This window comes from Gasterosteus aculeatus, chromosome 16 (assembly GCF_964276395.1).
Source record: "Gasterosteus aculeatus chromosome 16, fGasAcu3.hap1.1, whole genome shotgun sequence".
In the NCBI taxonomy this organism is placed as follows: domain Eukaryota; kingdom Metazoa; phylum Chordata; class Actinopteri; order Perciformes; family Gasterosteidae; genus Gasterosteus; species Gasterosteus aculeatus.
The window spans coordinates 13,362,870-13,383,658 of NC_135704.1; the positions used below are offsets into that span (position 1 = coordinate 13,362,870).

The following is a 20,789-nucleotide window of genomic DNA, read 5'->3' on the forward strand; positions in this document are numbered from 1 at the left end:
ATAATTCAATACAAATCACACATTCACCAATTTAAATAAATGTAGTAAAAGTAAACACGTTTTTTTTTAAAGGAGAAAACCAGAGGCGTCTGACAGAATTCAATCAGGAATGTGCAACCCGTAATGACCTCGCAGATGTTTTCAGAAAATGTAAAATCAGAGCTGCTGGTTTCATAACGCAGACTAATGTTTATCTCCATCTAACCTTTCCCAGATAAAAAAAAACACCTTATACTTACAATTTAATATACTGACAGTTTATCTGCTGAAAATAAAAGTACTTTGGGATTTTCCTCCTTTTTAAAACAGGCTAAATCACAATGACAAATCAGAGTCAGTATGTTATTAGATAAGGAAGACACTTATATTTTGCGAAAGCAGTTAAATCAAAGGGCCGAGTCGTTGGGAGTTGATTGTTGTGGTTTGTCGGGATCCGAGCATTACGATAATTCACGTTTGCTTTTGTTAGTAACTTCTCAATGAGGACAGCACATGTGACATTTTTTCCTCTTCTGAACATGTATTTAAACACAGTTACGGAGTTAGTGAAAAGGTGCAAACCTCCTCTGCCTCTGTGTGTGAATGCGTGATGAAATTGATATTGATCTCCTCATGTAACTCCCACTATGAAAAGCGAATATCCTATAATAACAGAAGGAAAGAAAAAAGGGATTCTTATTTCTGGTGAACCACAGCCTGCTCTGCCCCCTCCTTATCTGAATTATTTATGACCTTGTAGGATAACAATATTGGAAATGTCAAGTGTTTTAAATCCCAGCGCACGTGCTGAGGAACAGTAAAGGAAACAATGGAAGCAGGGAGCAGCAGAGTTAGAAGCACGAGAGGGAAAGACATCTGATCAGTGAGCTCGGTTGACTTGTGTGCAATTATCTTCGCCAAAAGAGCCGCTTAAAGCCAAAGGGACATCCTTTGCATGTCATAAACTTGGGTACGTTTGCCCTCGCAGACAAATAAAACATGAGAACACACTCAGCGTGTGTGTGGTTTTAAAGAGTGAAGAGGGACTGCAAAATATTCCCGGATATCACAAAAACACAAAATAAAACTAAATTATAAATGGTGAATGGTTTCTATAATGTCACACGTATGGACCTTCAAAGTACTATAATGATACTTAAGTGTTGTACATTTTCTATCCTTTTATTTTGAATAAGTTGATTTAATTCAGGATAAGCACACGTACTGATTATATCGGTCATTAAATGCAGATACAGAAGGAAAAAGTTTTCTTAGAGGTATCCTGAAGGAATATGTCAATGCAAAATACTAAATAGGATAGTAAAAGTTAAAAGTAAAAGTCTAGTATCTATTTTGATAACCAATATGGTTTCAATCATGTTTTAAGTAAAAACATCCTTTGCTGTCTGCGAGGAGGATTTTTGGCTTTTTCTTGATCCGTGAGAATGTAATATCTCTGGGCTCTGGACTTCTATGCACGTTTTTCTGGCCTTCAGGACCGTCTACCTTTGTCTGAATCACCGTCACAATTTCATTTGTTTCTTACTTTTGATAATCAAATTGCCAGATTCATTTATAATGACAATAATTGTTGCAGAGCTAAAATAAAACATATTCTTTGAGCGTTTAATACGTATAAACAATGTATGGCCATAACATTACTAGTGCTACAGCAGTCACCGTACCTAAACGCTTGGTCTCAAACCAGCTTTACTGCAAACACAACACAAGATTAGAATTAATATTCTTAACATACATGACAAGACAAATCATTGGTTGTCATTTGAAATTAAGACGTACAACTAAATTCGAAACAGCACAAGTCTTGTACAAGCGAATAAAAATAAAAATAAATGTCTCTGTCTAAATATCTCTGTACACACCACGAGTCTGTGTGCATGGGGGGGGGGGGGGGGGGAGGCACCCTGTTGTTTGTGTGTCCATCCCTGTGTCCCTCGCTTCAGGAGGCAGCAGAGACAACAGCCTTCATTATTAAAACAGCAGAGTCAGAGGGAAGAAGCAGCCAGTGACATTCACAGCGGCTGTCCAGGTAGAAGCCCGAGGCCAGAACATGAGAGAGAGGCAGCTGAGAGGGGGGTAGGGGGGGAGGAGACGAGGGTCCATCGCATCCTGAGGACCAACATTTTTTCTATCGAAGAATATTACCTAATTTCTTGGGCATTAGAAATTCCGTTAGCTATAATTTACCATCCAAGTAGATTGTTGTGGGTTCTTTTTTTTAAACGCAGATTTCAGAGTATTAAAATAATTTAATTGTATTTGTTCATTTAAAACAAAAAATGAGTTTATATTAAATACGTTAACCAACAGTCTCAGGCACCAATAAAGTGAAAGATAAGCAGGTGATGAATGTGCGAGACACAGTGACAGAGACAGCTTGGGCACTTGGGAGAGGAATAACAATGTATTCCATAGAAGGATTTCCATGAGTCCACCTGTGGTGCAATAGACTGAGCTTTACGGACGATTTACTGCATTTAGGAGCAGATAGTTCCTCTTGACTAGATATTTTCAACGATCAAATAAAAAGGAGGTAGTGAGAGCCGCCATAAAATGTAACTTTACTTTTTAATTCTAGTTCTTGAGAATGTCACAACACTATCTTTAGTCTCTAATCCACACATTCACATAAGGTCATAAAGAGCGCACGCGCGCGCACACGCACACACACACTAAATTGTGTGTGTCCTTCCATCAAAGCAATTATTCTTCGCCCTACTCCCAAAGGACCTACTTAATTTTCCTCTCTTGTCCTCGATGCAAACTTCTGATTTTATAAGGCCTTCGCATGCATCTACACAAACAATAACCTCAAACCAAACGGGTCTACACGAGAACACAAGTTGCACAATACCGGATAGCACCTTTAAAAAGTCAGAGCCTCATATCGTTAATCACTATACCAGGGAAATAAAGATGCAGAAAAGCATAAAAAAGACAAAAAGATCACCTGATGGTTTTATATAAAACTATAAAATAAAAATAACAAAGTCTTAAAGACTATGCACTTGGTGTTGATTCATAATGTAGGTTTTCAGATCACCAAAATAAAACTATTAAAGTAATTTCCAACATTTTAATCTGAATTAGAGCTACGTTTTTGACGCAGTGGATGGTTCGATCCGACTGGATAACCAGCGGCTGGGACCAATAATGGTTTAAATGTTTTTCACAAAGCAGCCGCGGTTAACGCCTATTCCTCAGCGATCCCTCTGACCTGCGGGTCCCCGCAGGGCTCCGTCCTTTTCACTTTATCATTCTGTCGATGACAGATGACACACAGATCTATGTTCGATTAAAAGGTTGAAGAGGAAGGCAACACCAGTCATCTTTTATCCTGTCTTAATACAAGACAGGATAACTGTCTGGAGCGCTGGATGTCCCAAAACCTTCCCACCTAGATGAAAATAAATCAAACATGATTCTCTTAGGTCCCCTAAAGTCAAGCCCCTAACAGAACCATCTTTGAGATGGAGCATTTCAAAGATCCATCATTTTTAACAAGTGCATAAGTAAAAAATAACCAACTGTACATGGGGTTGTATCTCTTCTCGTGTCGAGTATTGCATCTCCATTAAATAAGAGTTCAGACCCTCGCTCCTTCGCTGAATTCCTGTTCCCATACGAGCCGGGTCGCAACCTCAGATCGTATTTTAACGATCGACTGGAAGGTACAGAAAAACTAAACGGAACAGAACACTACCTGTCGTGGGTTGCCAGGCGCTGCTCGAGCTGTGTTATCTTCTTAAGTTTGTAGAGGAACCATTTGTCTATGTAGGTCAGCTGGTGGATCTCATCAACACTCATTCCACTGTGAAGGGCCTGAAAAGAGGAGACATGAAACAGACTCGACGTTAGACCATCGAGTTCATCACTCCTTTACGGGAACGTTCGGAGAGCAAAGGCACCCAATAGATTTCACAGAATTTCAACAGATTTCTTAATAAATTGCTGGTGATTAAACTTCATGTATAATATGTTGTAGGAACATTATATTACTCTGCCAATATTGGCCTTTTATGAGATATCTGATGTCAAGCCGGGCTGTCATCCACCTGTGAAATGACAGAGGTTCTGCCCTGACAACCGCTTGTAAATACGTGTTATCATTTTGACATTAGGTGGCTGACCAGAGGAGTCACTCCAGGTTAGTGAGGGAGGATTTTATCCGGCAGTAAAACGTGATGTGAAATCCACCTTGCCCCGTAAAGAGGAGGGCTTCTCGTCAGGTTAAAAAAATATTTCTGTCACTTTCAGGAGAGAGTTTAGCTCACCTTGCTGCGATTTTGAATGCGATGGCTGAACAAAAATTTCAGCATCATTTTAGAGAATCGTATTTTATTTATTGTCCTCAAGTATCTTCTGATGCCTGAATAACTGTGGATGGGTCTTATATTCTTCGCTGTTTTCAGGAATGAATATATCTCCACTTTCGGACACCAATCTCACACAGCTGGAGGTTTTGGCACTAAGACGACATCATTCTGCTCTTCTGTCAGCTGGTGATAACAGCATGTTGAAGTGCAGGATCTGTTAATGTTTCAAACCTTCCAATAGTTTGTGCAATGTGCGTTTGAATGATGGAACTCGACCCTGTGTCTCGATGTACTTATCAAAGTACTGTTTCACCTTGGGTGGATTTTATGAGCAGCCCGAGAGGCTAACATGCATCAAGGGAACGCAAAACCATTCAGTATAGTTTGTGTTTTTCAAATAAATATAACTATTTACTTATTTAAAATCAAAAAGACTAATTTTATACACTATTGGGCATTCATAACTAGGCACACAGGTAGGCCAAGGACATACTTTGCACTTTTATTTCATGATCATTCTTCTGTTAGAAATGTGATTTTAATGAGAAATCTGTGGCCAGTGTCGTTCATTATTAATGTTATGAAAGACCAGTGTACCTTGGCGAGGGAAAAGATGCGGGTGATGGAGGGCACAGCCAGCTCCTGTTGGAGGTCCTGGGTGTCAGCCCAGGCTTTGTTGAGTGGCAGCCGAGGTACGAAGCCATCCACTGATGGATGACACATCCTCAGGGCCTTCTGCACGCTCTCCTCAAAGGTCCGACCAACTGCCATCACCTGAATCCAGCAGAGAGAAAATACGTGGCTCAAAAAACGTGGGTTTGTGAACGCAGTGAATGATGAGTGGAGGAGCGCGAATTTGAGCAAATCCGTGTTTTTTCTTGGAGCCTCCCTGACCTCTCCGACGCTCTTCATGGCGCTGCCTATTTCGTGGGACATGCCCTGAAAGCGGTCCAGGTCCCAGCGGGGGATCTTGGTGACGATGTAGTCTAGACTGGGTTCAAAGCAGGCGGTGGTCTTCTCCGATACAGCGTTCTTGATGTCCGGTAAGGGGATGCCCAGAGCCAGTTTTGCTGCAACAAAAGCCAGGGGATACCTGTGGGACATTGACCAAAGCACCAGGAGAGCAAATCAACTGGGCGCGACGGTTTCTGCACCCAATGAGAGATTAAAAAAAAATGTAAAAATTGATATAACGTAAGCATCTTCCGTTTGCACAAACACATCGTCTCACCCGGTGGCTTTGGAAGCCAGAGCGGAGCTTCTGGAGAGCCGGGCGTTAACCTCAATGATGCAGTACTCCAGGGACTGCGGGTGCAAGGCATACTGGATGTTGCATTCGCCTATAATGCCAAGGTGACGGACCACTTTGATGGCGGTCTCCCGGAGCATGTGATACTCCTCGTTGGACAACGTCTGGCTGGGTGCCACTACTATGGAGTCACCTGAGCAAGAAGGATTTAAAGGGTTTGAATAGAATTATCCAATGTAAAGCATTACCACATGCAGCTCCACATTTGGTTGTAAATGTTTGTTTTTGTGAGCACGTGTGTCTTCTAAATTTTCTGTGTAGTTATGAACAGTTGTTGGTATTAGCAGGACACATCTGACTTGAACTATAGTTTTACATCTGGCATTACAACCTGTAAAATGTGCTGGCGAAAGTGATCATCTATGGTTTCACACAAGAAGCTCTGGGCCGAGAAGTCATTGCATTTCAGATGAAAAGCACACTTGTCTGTGTTATCCTTTGTTGACCACTCAAACCACGTCTAATCTTTAGTTACACTTCAAGTGGCTCAGTCAGGACATGTTCTAGATGTTGGCTTTGTGAACTGAGGTGAATCCACATCCACAAGTGTTCCACTAAGGTATTGACTTTTTGATCCACCCAAACAAGACAGAGAAATAACACGAGGACGAAGCCGTCTGGAGCAGCCATGTCATATTACAAGGTGAATTGGGGAACAAGAATAAGCGGCTCGGATCGAAAGGAGCAAAAAGAAAACACGCTGACCCAGAAGCAAACCCCCAAAAGAGAGAAGGTTTGTTTTTTTTTTGTATTCTATAGTCCTTACAAACTGAATTTAAAACCACAGCAGTGTTAATTTTGGCAGCTATTTTTGATTTAGTCTTGCATATTAGTTTTAGTCACATTTAGTCATTTAATCCTCCTTAGTTTTAGTCGACGAAAACTAGACTAAAATGTAATTAGTTTTAGTCACATTTAATAGCCATATTAAACTCCTTTTCTTCCCTTCTCAGGCCCAGGGACCCCCTGTGTTGTGTCTACAACTGCATAATAGTCTAGCTTGCAGTACTTGGTTGTCCATTAGACGTCCCTCCTAGGACAGGTCGGCAAACGTTTTGACTCGCGGACCACAGTGGGTTGTAAAGTTTGACGGAGGAGCCGGGCCAAGAATGAGTGTTTGTGTGAGCTAATATAAATGACATGTGAAAAATCATTACCTGAAAGGATTTGGATTTTAACAAATAGCAAAGCATTTATTTGCAAGGCAATTTAACAAATTGGCAAAGGTGTAACAACTTCATGAGGACCAGGGATCTAAACGCAACACTGTTGTCTTTGTCTGTTTACTTGCAATGCTTTTGACATGGCCACCGGAAACTTCATGGTCCTTTATTGTTTCCACTGTCCCAACAAATGAGACCCCTTAACTTCCTACAATCAGTGCAATACATTATTTTCTTGGCTTCAGAACCTGCAATGAGTTTATTATGTTAGACGTGTTTGTAACGGACCGTCTCATCCAGCCGAGGAACCGCTGCCTCAAACAGTGCTCGGGCGTGTGAAGACAAATACAGCCTGCAGTCCTGGGCTTTAGACGTCGTACCTGTGTGAATCCCCAGCGGGTCAAAGTTCTCCATGTTGCAGACGGTGACGCAGTTATCGGCCACGTCTCTCACCACCTCATATTCCACCTCCTTCCAGCCCATCAAAGACCTCTCCACCAAGATCTGCTTGCTCATTGCCAAAGCCTATAGTACAATGTGCACAGAGTATTATTACTATTACACAGCTGGTACACACAATCTGAAACCGAGGAGGTTTACTGCAGAATACGTCGCACATACTCGGCCCATTCTTATGCTGATTGGTGCGTAAGAATGAATGGGTTTGTGTTTTTATTTTGCTTGTCTAAAATTGGACACGGACCTTGTGAACTTCATCTTCGTCTCTCTACTTGACATAAAGTGGCAGAACACCGCTGGCAAAGTAACATTTGCCAAAAACACCCAAGTTCAAATGTAATCAGCAGGACAGAGCATGGTATAAAAAGTATCCATCAGTTGTGCCAGACTGTTCATTTTGCAGCCTGCAATCACAGATTTTAACCAACTCATCTTTTAAAATAGTCCTGGACACAGGAAGAGCCCAAAAGACTGTTGCTAAGCAACAGTTAACTAGTCACTTCTTGCAGAGCGCGAAAAACCCCCCCACATCTAAATCATTTCAAAGCATTTATCTTTGTGCAGGTGCATGTCGTAAACGCGGGTAAAGGTATAGAACTAAAAAAAGAACAGTAATGAACAGTGAGAAAATTCTCCAGTTGCTCATATTGGAGGAAATAAATAAGAAACATCACACCATTAATTCTGACCTTGTTGGCCGTTTCCTCCAGCTTCTCTCTGTTGGCACACAGACCAGATCCGAGCCCTCCGAGGGCGTAGGCCGAGCGTAACATCACCGGGTAGCCAATCTTCTCTGCAGCTTTCAAGGCATCGGATACCTGAAAGATGCACGCAGATATTACACTGCATTTTCCCTGATAAAAACGCAATCCTTATGCATTCCGAGGGCCATTTTTTAAAATCCAGTTTTTAGATTCTGTAGGCTGTTAATTTGTCTTTTTTATACAAGTTCCACCTGAGCTCTTATTACAACTAAAAGAGTCTGTGCAGACAAAATACAGACAGTCAGGGACTTATCATTTATGATGTAACTTATCATTACATCATAAATGATAAGATCAGGCTTTCTGGCTTCAAATTAGCAAATTGAACTCAGTGAAAAGAAAAGTGAAAAGAAGATATAATCAAAGTATTTGTACAAGAGATTTCCTGCAAGCTATCAATTTATTATTTTTCAACTAAAAAAAACAAACCTATGTTGTTGTTTATAATGGACATGACAGAATCAGTGTTTTTGTCATTGTGCTGCTGTCAACTGAAATGAATATATATAGTTGTGTGTTCTAAAAGTGGGTTAGAAGATTTAATTAGGAAGTAATTACTTAGTGGCAGTTTTTGACTTTTTTTTAAACAGTTGCTTTAACACGCCAACAAAATACAGAACACAGTTCAACGGCATTTACACAAATGTATGCAATCTATGCCTTACCAAATGTACTTATCCGTTACTGGATCCTTACCGACTCCACGGCAAAACTGGGCGCAATCTTCTCATTAATCTCCATCAGTTTGTCAGCAAAAAGCTGTCGGTCCTCTGTGGCCATGATGGACTCCACTGGGGTTCCGAGGACAGTCACCCCGTACCGCTCCAGGACGCCACGCTGGAACAACTCAACGCCTGAACACACCGCAAGACACCCGAATATAAACTGGAGCAGACGTCTAATCAATACAGAATACTGCTGTTGGTCCAATCTGGCTGAACAGCTATATTGAGAAGTTCAGTAGCTGCATCATAAACTCAATTAAGTGGAGTCAGTCTCTGAACTCTCCTTAATTTGATTATTCTGCTCAATCCATCTAAAAAAAAAGTTTTCAAAAAGGCAGCGATTTCTGAAATAAAACCTCCTTAAGTGTCCGTTTGAAGTGATCATTGGATCAAAATAAAAAATAAAATCTGTTTTAATTTTTTGCTAAATTTAGTTTTGGTGTAAAATGTGTATGCAATTACACAATGACTAGTTGCTGGTGAACCCTGCCCAAGAGGCCTGCGGTAAAACCAGCGTCGCCTATTCTTGGTGCAAGTCACTGTCTACCCAGTCAGCGCGGGTTATTTCAACAGAAGCTTCACACGCCTCACCGCAGTTGAGTGCAGTCTGTCCGCCCATGGAGAGCAGGATGCCGTCAGGACGCTCCGTCTTGATGACTTCGGTCACAAATTGTGGCGTGACAGGCAGGAAGTAGACCGAGTCAGCCTGCTTGGCGCCCACCTCGTTGGTCTGAACGGAGGCTATGTTTGGGTTCATGAGCACAGTCTTCACGTTTTCTTCCTAAAACATATAGGAATAACAGTCTGGTGATTATCTTTGTGAGCCAGGAATATTTTGTTGTCAGTTTTGCTTATCCTGAGCAGATATTTTGTCTTAACAGACTAAAACCACAAAAGTTGGCGGTTGTTGCGATGGCTTTGTTGTATAATCAGGATGAGGATTTGTTTCAATCAGTTACAGATGGGTACTGTCATTTCTATATGTAAAACAGGAGAAAATACAATGCTTTTTGTAACATTTCAGAGTTACAGATTAAAACGACACTTGACACTTGTCTTACCTTCAAAGCCTTGATGGCCTGAGATCCAGAGTAGTCAAACTCTCCAGCCTGACCAATAGACAGACCACCAGAGCCCAGCACAAGCACCTTCGACACCTGCAGTTACACAGACAGACAGCATTCATCCAGATTCAAATTCATTGTTATTATATTTCAATACAAATCATTATGGTATGCAAACTGAAACGCGCCAACACCCTGGGATTGTAAATCTACCTTTTTTTTTAAAAATTTAAAAAAATGTTACGGCAACACACCAGAAGTCCTATACATGTACACAGTGGTAGACCTGCTGAACAAGTGAGACATTCAGTACTTCACCTGAGCTCTAGGAGGAATGCGCGGCGTCTTAGGCATGGCTGAAACTATATTGGCGTCTTTTCCTTTTTGAATGAGAGACATGAAGACGTCAAAGAGGAACTGTAGACACAAAGTAAAATACCGATTAAACCATCACATGAACGGTAGAATAACTGCATTAGTAGAAGCCTGCGTATTGAAATAACATTTTTCATTTAATATATATATATATATATATATGATATATATTTATATATTTATACTATTTCATCGGAAAACTACAAAGATATTACACCAATTTACAATGTAAGAATGAAATGTTAAATCTACAAAACCACAACTACACGTAAAAGGTGGGATCAGTCCATGGTCATTTGTGCTAATTGAACAAACAGAGTATTTGTTGATAGACAGGCTCGTCTTTTTGTGTGTTTCTGTAGAAGGTACAGAGGGCTTCTCCCTGACAGTCGAGGGTTTACGCTATTGGTCACGGGCACCGTGCAAAGGAAAACCCAGGGGGAATGCAAGAATTCTCCAGCAGAGCTGTCAACTGCATGTTATGGTAGAGAGGCCAGGTCTTATTATTCTGCCTTAATGTGACAGAGGTTACAACATACTTTGACCAGTGACTTGAACTGCAGTCCCTGCCTGTCATGTGGGAGACAAGAACCGCAGCACAGATTCAGCCACACTTTATTGGCACCTGTGGCTCTGGTGCCGTCCGACATCAAACCCCACAGATGATTAAAGGACTCATTGCAAGTGATGTAGTAACTGCTTGACTATTGTTACCACCATGTCTGCTTAACATACCATACAATCTATGTAAACCAACGACTCTCCTCCAGCCAAACCAGTTCTGCTTTGGTGTTTTACAGAACTCACGTTTTAATGGAGGGCTTTCATTGTTACACAAGCAGCATTCTGTAAAACTACCTTTTCTCCATTCCAGGATCGCATTCAGGTACTCGATGCAGCGCTATAAAAGTCTTTAATTACCTCGGTGTCAGTGGGACCGCATTTAGCCTCTGGGTGGAACTGGGCCGTGAAAACAGGCTTACTGTTGTGCATGATGCCCTGGAAAACATGCAGACTTGATATTAGAAAAGTGAAAAGAAACAAGCAAGACACACTCTGCATCTCATTTGTTTGCATTCCGGAGAGTCATTTTTTTTATTTTGAGACTAAAGTGTGTAGACTTTGTGTGTATCCTTTATTTACTTGACTACATTTGGTCTTTAGGAGACCACGCTGCTTTTTAATCCATAAACCCACAAAACCGAAATATAAAAACAACTGAAATAGACTGACACGACAGGTAAAAATCCACCTCATTGGTGCCGTCATTGGCGTTGATGAAAAGCGGGCTCCACTCTGGGGGCAGGGACTCGCTGTCTATGCCGTAGCCGTGGTTCTGCGACGTGATGAAGGCCTGGCCCGTCATCACATTCAGCACCGGCTGGTTCTGGCCTCTGGGGAGCCACAAACACTGATCAATTGCTGTCGGGAATGTCAAAATATGCAGCAATTCTTCCACAAATCCTCTGGATTTAGAATAATTCAGCCTTGCAGACGTTTTATGAGGAACAAAATGCACTCCCAGAAGATGCACACAATGCGTTTTGGCGAGTAACAATGTAAACCTACGTTTTGTTTACAAGAAAAGTCACTGGGCACATTTAAATCTTCATAAGCATTATTTAGCTGCGTGGGGGTTTAGTTCACCTGTTGCCCATTGGCAGCTTATATGACTGAGCTCCGGCAGCCAGAGCAGTGATCTGGTTGCCCATGCAGATCCCAAACACGGGCTGGGGTCGATCACTCTCCAGCACCTTCACAGGACAAAACACAGTCCGATTCACGAATGTACACATGTGAACGGTAGTGTGAAGACCATTTGTCTTTAACAAAAAAAACACTGATTGAATCTCAAACGTTGTTGGGATTAAAATGTTTAGACAGCGTAATGTTTTACCTTGCGGACATTGTGGATGAGTGTCTTGGCCAAAGACGGATCTCCTGGTCCATTGGAGATGAACAGGCCGTCGTAGTCGAGACTCTGCAAGTCCTGATCCCACGGCACCAGGTGGACCTCTGCACCCCTCTGCAAAAACGGAACCAAGAAACAGATTATTCTATAAATAATCTATCCATCAAGTTGTACACGTAGCTGTTACTAAAATAAAACATAAATAATGATCCGACTATTACAGATTAACTTAAACAACCACACATTCTCTAAAAATATCAAACGTTTACCAAATTTTTACCTCCAATGGCACTATCTATAATTATTATTACAGTATTAGAGCAAGCACATTGTCTCATTTTGTTCAACAAACTTGTTACAACCTCCACAGAAAAGCAAATATTGTCATAACGTAATATTATCACAATGTCCAGGCGACTCGATACTCAACAGACTCATAAAAGGCAAATCGTGGAAGGATTTTGTTTTAATACAAACGACTATTAGAAGTCGTCAGGCTGCTTTTCCTTACTTTACAAGCTGAGTAACCATCAATAACAAGAAAACATTAAATGGAGCATTAATTATCTTACAGCTAAATGACAGACAAATATTGATGGATTTTTTTTCTGTAGTTTGTTAACCCTTCCGTTACAATCATCTATTTTCTAGTTCAGATAAACTACATATGAACAATATATATAGAAAATATCATTTCTATGAGTTTAAACTAATGAAGATACACAATTATTAACAAGCATCAAATTTTTTTTTTACTTCATAAAAGTTATTCTCACCTTAACAAGTAGGCGAATAATATTATGTTTAATACCGCAATCAACAGCAACCACTTTTATTGGGTTTCCTTTTCCAAAAACTTTGATTTCCTGGGAGGGATGCAGAAAAGAGAAGTCAGCACCAATCAACACCATTTCGAGAAAAAAAGAAAAAAGAAGCAGCTTTTTGATGTTAAAAACAATAGTTATCTGCCGTTACCTTGATTGAGACCTCTTCCACCAGGTTCTTCAGGTTGGGATCAAAAATCTCAACAGGCTGCCCATCAAACTCAATCTTCCCCAAAGCTGTTCCCTGAGGAGCAATCAGAGGCAAAATGACAGTGAGCGATCGGCCAAACGAATGGTGGTTTCACAGCTTTGTGGTCAGCGCACCTTGTCTCGGATTATCTTGGTCAGCATTCTGGTGTCTATTCCAAACAGCGCAGGGACCTTAAAAAAAGGGAAAGGTACATTTTATAATGTGGCAGCAGAATCCTCCTCTCCGAGATTACAGCAGACACAGGATCATGTCCCTCCGAACCTTCTCCTCTTGCAGCCATTGTCCCAAAGACTTGACGGCGTTCCAGTGGCTGTACTCGTGACTGTAGTCTTGAACAAGAAGACCTGATACCTGAAGCACCGAAGCACAAATGTCACAAACACCAAACAAATGCCATTTAAAAAAAGGACGAAGATCGTAACAAGAATAATAACTAACGAACGTATTGTAAAAATGTCAAAGCAATTGATCTCAAATTGCACTGACCAACAGAAATATATACAGGGTCAAAGCAGGAATTAAACAGAAATACATTGCAGCAGAGAGGCGTCCAGAAACCCTGACACTTCAATAACCACTGTCGATTTTACTACCTGGATGCGTTCGGACTCCAAATTTTTCCTCAGTCCCAGCTCGTCCAGTTCCTCGGTGTTCGGTACCCCATAATTTCCCACAATAGGGCAGGTCAGGGTGAGGATCTGACCTCTGTAGCTGGGGTCAGTCAGCGCCTCGGGATACCTAAATAGGTATTGTGTATTGTGATGCAAAGTGGCATGTCATTGACTCAGGGCACATTATAAAAAATAAAAGGCTTAACTAAACGAACAAACTAAAAGCAAGGTGGATTTTGTGCTTTTTTTTTTTGTTATCTGCACAATTTTGTCTTACATCTAATGTAGTTTGACTTTCATCTCGCTCTTACCCCACCAGGCCAGTATTGAAGACGAGTTCCCCAGCTACAGAGGCTTCATGCCCAAAGGAAAACCCTTTCATCCTGGTGCCATCCTCCAGGACCAGTTGGGCCGTGTGGGCCTGGAAGTTAAAAGAGATCAGGCAGAGATGATAAATTCTCCCCAAGAATAACAAATAATAATTCCCTTTGTACGAAGCAGGTCTGGTGAGACCAAAGGCAAAAGTTTGAAATGAATGTGAGGTAGACTTTAGAGTTTAAGGCGAGACCGGGGAGACTGGAGGATGCCCTGCTCAGTTTGACCTCGAACCCGTGGCCATCACAAGAGCCGGGGACCCATTAGTAGTCAAATTCCGCCTGGATAAGAAACATGCTTAAATAGGAACAAGCACAGCTACGTGTTAAGAAAGTTTGGAGAAGAGAAAGCCAGATGTTGAGCAGGGCACACCTCAAGCATGACGCAATTCCGCATGGAATTGGCACACATGACTAATCCACAGAATTAGATGTTATGCAAAACAGTTTGGACTCATTTTATCGACCATTGCAGAACCATCCTTTTCTATTATTTTGTGAGTTGGTGGCACACTCGTTCACCGGTCTAACACAGACCGAATTAGCATTCAAAAATGGTACAATGTATTGCGTTCTCTCCAGGACGCGCGCTTATAATATCAACAAGCTACTTAGTACGTTTTATATTAAATTACATGAAGCTCCCGTCAGTTCGGCGTAAGGAGACACATCCAAACATCACTCTTTTACAACTTTTTAACCGCTTTTCGCTGCAACCCGCAGCCGTTTCCACTGCGTCATCTCCTAAACTACAGCACGAGTTGGAAATAAGTTGAAGCAAGAACGGTTCGTGGAATATGCCGATGGTGGAAGTGGCTCTTGGTGTATTTGAACAAAAAAAACAGCTAAAGCAACTTTTGCCCGTGTGTCTGCAGTCGAAGCATCGCAGAATTTGCATTATTTTCAGAGGAATTCGCCCGGGAGTCCGGGAGGCGCAGCTTGGATGTGGCGTTAACGCCGCCATCACCTCTAGAGACGTTTTGTGCTTCTTCCCCCCCTCACGCACACACTGTTCGCTTACCTTTACACTAAAATGTTTAGACCCTTGAAGCCTCGGCCACGCGGACGCGTGTGCACATCCTCGTCTCAGAGACTTGACAACGCGGTAGGCGGACAGGATTTTTGTCATGTTTGCCCGAATGACTCTGCGGGTAAAGTTGCACCGACTTGAATGAGAAGTTTCCCGATATAAAGCGTAATTCGTATTTCCGCTGTGTGTCTTTTTTTTTTAGGAACCGCACAACTTTGGCTACTTTGTCATTGAGACAGTCGCCTGGAACCCTCGTGTTGGTACAGGTGACGCAACCCAGCGGCCGTCCGGTGCGTCGCCATTGGCCGTCGTGGCGTAGCTTTGCTCGACGCACGCAGCGCACAGCCTTCGGATTGGTGCGTGCGGGGAAACGCCCACTCTGCCAAAGTAGGGATGCACGTGGTTTCACATCTGTTTAAATTTTAACAAACGCACACGACCGAAGGTTGAAAACGTCAAGGTGTTCTCCTCCAGGCTAAACAGGTTTCACTTCTTGTCTTACACACACCAGTCAACATGAAATGACATTTAAAATGTAAAAACATCACGTTTATTGTGTACCAAAGTGTCGAATTTACATATAGACTAAAAATACTCATTGTTATTTTTTTGTTGTATTGTTGGCCGCTTATTTTGTTTGGTTGACATTCTCCTCAACACTAAACGTCTCTCTTTTATTCTGCTTCCACTGTTTACAACCCACATTTTAGGGGCCACTAAATGTGCAAGCCGGATGAGAATGAAAAGCACCTGCTTGCAGTAAACTTGTGTGGAGTGTTTTCACCGCAAAAAAAACTCTTTACAGTTTTGTTCTTTCCGTTGAGGCCAGTTGCCTGAAAAAGAAAAGGCAAACTGACCATGAACAGACTGCCTAGTGGTGGGATTAGAGTTGTGTGTGTGTATTTGCTGATCACTGCAAGATTGGTCCTCTGTGGAGAAGGCTGCCTGACTGACAATGCTGGGTTCAGCAGTCTGAACGAAGTGGGTGTGAGTAATAGGACTTGTGTGGATCAGGAAATGCCTCCACAATCCTGAAATCCGACTTGGAAAGAGAGACTGCGGGCCTGCAGTATGTCACTGAATTTACTTTACTTTATGATAAGCATCCACTCATATACTTAATTTCACATTTGGGTCGACTTCTCCAAAGCCCCTTGTTAACTTCAGATCTGGTTCAGTAGATCCGTGGAGCACTGGTGACATCCAGTGGTAAATGTTCACAGGGATTTTGAGTTAGTTAGCAGGCCTGTAGTGTCATGCTTGATGCATAGGTGACAGCGCGTCTGGATATGTATGAGTTACAGCAAGAACTGAGAGGAGTCAGATTTCATTTAGCTGCCGGCATGTTAAGCTTTATACTTGACATGAATTGAAAACCACATGTGTATATTCATCCCACATAGGAAGTGCTGCATTCTAGTAAATGATACAAACCATTACTCTGATCGCTACGAAAGATCTGATGCGTGCAGATCCACGGCTTTCATTTTTTGACATTGAAGTGTATTTATGGACATTTTTTGATTTTCTGTCCCTACATAATTTGGATAAAATATTAACATTTGAGCCCACTTTACACTGTAACTAAAAACTGAAAACTAAAAGTAGTAACAAATCCAACAATCTCTATTCTTGGAAGAAATGCATTGTTGGTTTTGCAAGAGACCCACAGAAGTTGAGTGAAGTGGGGATATGTAACATTAGGAAGTGCATTAAACAATACAAATGTCCTTGCTAACCTAAACACAAGTCAACTACTATAAACTCTTCAAGATCATTTGTATTACCCATATTCATTTCAAAATACTATGTTTTATTTTCTAAAAGTTGCAGTTGCCCCAAACAAGGAGTCCTCACTTTCAACAATGAATCCGATACAGAGGAACTCGCCCATGATTGGGAGAACCCGAGAAGCCTTTACGACATACCGTATGGCCGTATGGCCCTTTATTTTAGGGGGGGGGGGGCGTTGGTGGGGGGCTGTGATTAGCTGCCCCCTAAATTCCTCCCCCGATTGGCCTAAAGACTAAAGAGCCCCCAGTGTCTGTCCTAGGCAGAGAGACCTCACATTGTCCGCGGTTTCAAGAGTGAGATTGAGACGGCGACCAAGCTTAAGAGAGGACGTGAATAGACACGCAGGCTCAGGCGCCTTTCTCTGTGCCAGGTTTCCAGGCACAGTCTCTGCCCTGAGATGACGGTTGTTGTTGAAATGCCAGTTTTGAAAATGTTACATACCATTTTATTTGTGCATCATCACAGGGGTAATTAAAATGGCTTTGCATCAGACAGGAACTGAACAAATAGGAGTACTCGCATATTTAACAAAACAAAAGGTGTTGGAAAACCTGGCACAGAAGCAAAAAACACTGCTTCGTCAGGCTTTGTTTTGACTCAGTGGTTTATAATGTAGCAGCAGTTGAGAAATGCATTTTTGCTATTAACCATTAGGTGCTTGATAAAAATAAATATTAGTACATTTTCAATTCATACCACCCAGAAAGTGAGTGCAACACATGGGAAAACCGAGGTGCAGTGCTGGATTTAAAATGATAGTGAGCTGTACTCGATGGTGGCAGTAGTATGAGGTTTCCCTTTTCCTGGACCGGAAAATAAGTCCCGTTCTACATAGTGAACAACCTAATAGATTTTTGTAAAAAGATTCTCAGCTACTTGTTCCATTCACTTACCTTTTCCGTGAATCAAACTGACCACCAAAGGTCTCCCTAGTGCTTTAATTCAAGTCCTCATAACTGTAACGGGGTTAACATGTGTACTATTCTTAATATTTTATTCCCTTCCTGTCACTACATTACAGTATATGATTCTTGTTTTTCATGTGATGGCAACTACACCCTCCAGAGTTATGAAATATAAAAAAAAAGGGTTTGTTTAAGGAGGAGACTGTCTCTTCAGGCCGGTATGGGATTCCTTTCCTCTGTAGTGAGGTAGTGTCCCCGGTAAAAAAGGGCAACGGGTAGCTTTGTTTAGCCGGGCCCCCATCTAATTCATCTGTGGCTGGGGGGGGGGGGCTTACAAGAGAGAGAAAGAGGGAAAGACAGCGCGCGTCGGCCCCCTTAAGGAGCCATGGCCCTCGCTCTTAGAAATCCCAAGAAACTTCACACCTCTCTGTGGGGGACTATAAATAGGCTCCATCTGTGCCCCCGGGCTCGGTTACAGCCTCATTCCTTTTGGTGCGGTTGGAGGGCAGGGAAGGAAGCGCTTCGAACGCTTTGAAAAGGGGAGGAGGGCACAGAACCACAGAGCCCAAAGTCGACTTTCTAGTCATCACACGCTGGGTGACCTCCGCCGCACTTCTTAGGGCGAAAGGAAGTCCATCGGTTCCCCGTGCCACCACAGCGACCCTCTCGACGCTCCCGCTCCCCGTGGAGCCAGAATGCCAGTGTCCCGGGAGCACGGCATCTTTGGAATCTCACGCCACACTGCAGTCATCACATGATATTTTCTCTTCACATTTCATTAATCAGGCTTAGCATAGAAGGCCCCTCTAGGTTAAGACAGGCACCGTGTCCTAAAATCACTGCTTCTGACGTTTCTCTCTCCCGGCACTCTGCTGTACAGCTCACGTTTACTGTTGGATGTTTTAGTCCTGATACTGGTCAAATAAATTACAATTATTTCTTACAATTCTGTCAACTGAGGATGAATTTTAGAGACGCATTGCGGCAAGCGGGCAAAATGCACCTCCCAAAGATCTTCATCTCACATCTATCTGTTCTTCAATCTAAACGAACATAACGCTTTGTTGTCTTTGGTGATTAAAATCCACAGAGTTCACCTCATTCTCTGCCTCATTTGATTAATATATTTATTATCCCAGTGTGTGAGATCTTAGCATACATCATCCCTTTCTTACAGCTGCAATCATTTTCCAAAATGCTCATGCAAATGGGGTGGAGTTATTTAAATGAAAAAGAAGTAGCTTGCTAATAATCGTTTCTCTTTAAATGGACCATATTTGTTTTTCTCCATTCTGTGCTTGACTTTGTATCTTATTACAAAAAAAATATTACTTATGATCTCATTATGCGAAATGCTTATGTTCGCTGATGGTTTAACATCCCAATTTCCCTATGATGTTCACTGATGTTTCATCTTAAAATGTCTGAAACATATTCACGGGGGGAGCTGGAGGTTGACTGACTACAGACCTTTGTGCACGGACGGAAATACGGGCGTCCTTACTTTACGTTTAACAGGCAGTGTGGACATGTAGCACAAACACTGTGACTCAGTTCTCAATGAAAAGTCATACCTGGTTGTAGAAAGGGGAAGAAGAACCTCACTTGTAGAGCTTGTGATTGCCAGCTGTTAGACCAGACTGCCAAAAAAGGAACACAGGTCAAATAAAGATGAATAGCTCCGACAGCTGTCATTCATGGTCTGTAGGCCCTTACTAGGGTATATTTATAATCAGGATTGTTTGAGCTTAGTCCTATATTTGCATTACTTGTATTGTACTCAGTGAATAATAAACAAATTCCAAGCTTCTATCTTAATTTAATTTGCCCTTTTTTTAGTTATCAAACTTTCGTTTTGATATCACTAATGATAAAACTGCGTCTTTGCCTCTGCCCGTTGAACAACATTTGTGACCATGATATAGCACCATCGCGCTGTGATAGAGTCTTTTATTAGTCGGTTCGTCCTCGACTTTGGTCCACAATGAATTGATATAATAAATAAAATATAATAATTTTTGATCAACACTTCACATCTATATGAGGTGATCTCTTTTCCCCAGCATTACTATTTCTATTACTAAACAGGAAAGTTGACCTTTGACAATGACTTTTGCTTATAAGAGAATGTTAGCAGACTAAACTAGTGAGATTTACATTGCCAACATAGTAGCCATTGACCACTGTAGTGGTTAAGACAACTTGTGCTGCTATGTTTTATCACAAAACCAAAACTAGTAGAGTGTCGTTACCCATGGCAGAGATGTAGGATTTGATATGATGCAACCAACTACGTTAAAGTGGCTTCACACTGATCTGAGCAAAGCATTGCACAAACCTTCCCTTTCCAAAATGATATCTCATCTCGCAGGTCTCCACATCAATGAAACTCCAAGTTAAGCAGCGTAGATTCACACGTTCTCGATTGGCCATATGACGCTTACTGAGAAAAGGCGTTAGAAAACATAACCAAAGGACAGGAAACACAGCTTATGACCAGGAACCATTTAAATTGAGTTTCCTCATTCTGCCCTGGCGGTCGGCAGTGGTGGTCACTACGGGTGGTTGTGCAAAGTGATCTGGCAATGGCATGTGGCTCTGTTGTGTCCTTAATTGTGCAGTTGAAGCCCCTTAAACCTTTTAAAAGATCTGACCTCACCTCTCCAGAATGGCTTTCCAAATGGCGACGATGAATTAAATCGCAAAAGGGTCGCATGTTCATTCAGAAGGTTAAGATTGTTTTTCTTGGCTAATGCGACACTCAGAATGACAGGGTAACGTTGCACTTTAGAAAACCTGTTTGTTCAGGTTGCTGGGACTCCGTTAGGACTCCCGTAGTGGAGTGACTGCAGCACAGGTGCAAGGACCGGGGCAGAGTTTCCAAAGGGGGAGGGGGTGATGGCAAGTCCGACTTCGGAGAAGGTGCAGGGGGGGTTGTGGGGGGTGTCTCGGG

General features: G+C 42.0%; 1 protein-coding gene across 2 annotated transcripts in view; it reads right to left on the minus strand.

Annotated features, from left to right (window-relative positions):
* The window catches only part of cps1 (carbamoyl-phosphate synthase 1, mitochondrial), a 41,915-nt gene extending 21,308 nt beyond the window's left edge, over positions 1-20,607 (minus strand). The window contains exons 1-22 of one of the 2 annotated variants that reach the window (XM_078091336.1): positions 20,496-20,607; positions 19,411-19,476; positions 14,045-14,154; positions 13,716-13,860; positions 13,384-13,473; positions 13,236-13,292; positions 13,063-13,155; positions 12,864-12,953; positions 12,073-12,201; positions 11,823-11,929; positions 11,428-11,569; positions 11,097-11,174; positions 10,119-10,217; positions 9,798-9,893; positions 9,328-9,517; positions 8,708-8,865; positions 7,937-8,065; positions 7,169-7,313; positions 5,548-5,758; positions 5,211-5,409; positions 4,914-5,090; positions 3,704-3,822 (exon numbers count right to left, since the gene is read on the minus strand). In XM_078091336.1, coding sequence (XP_077947462.1) covers positions 3,704-3,822; positions 4,914-5,090; positions 5,211-5,409; positions 5,548-5,758; positions 7,169-7,313; positions 7,937-8,065; positions 8,708-8,865; positions 9,328-9,517; positions 9,798-9,893; positions 10,119-10,217; positions 11,097-11,174; positions 11,428-11,569; positions 11,823-11,929; positions 12,073-12,201; positions 12,864-12,953; positions 13,063-13,155; positions 13,236-13,292; positions 13,384-13,473; positions 13,716-13,860; positions 14,045-14,115 — 2,525 coding nt within the window. In that variant the 5' untranslated portion in view covers positions 14,116-14,154; positions 19,411-19,476; positions 20,496-20,607. Of the gene's footprint in view, positions 1-3,703; positions 3,823-4,913; positions 5,091-5,210; positions 5,410-5,547; positions 5,759-7,168; positions 7,314-7,936; positions 8,066-8,707; positions 8,866-9,327; positions 9,518-9,797; positions 9,894-10,118; positions 10,218-11,096; positions 11,175-11,427; positions 11,570-11,822; positions 11,930-12,072; positions 12,202-12,863; positions 12,954-13,062; positions 13,156-13,235; positions 13,293-13,383; positions 13,474-13,715; positions 13,861-14,044; positions 14,155-15,128; positions 15,427-19,410; positions 19,477-20,495 lie in introns of those variants that run through there. The other variant, XM_040202349.2, reaches the window with a different exon arrangement.
* Between the last annotated feature and the right edge of the window lie 182 nt (positions 20,608-20,789).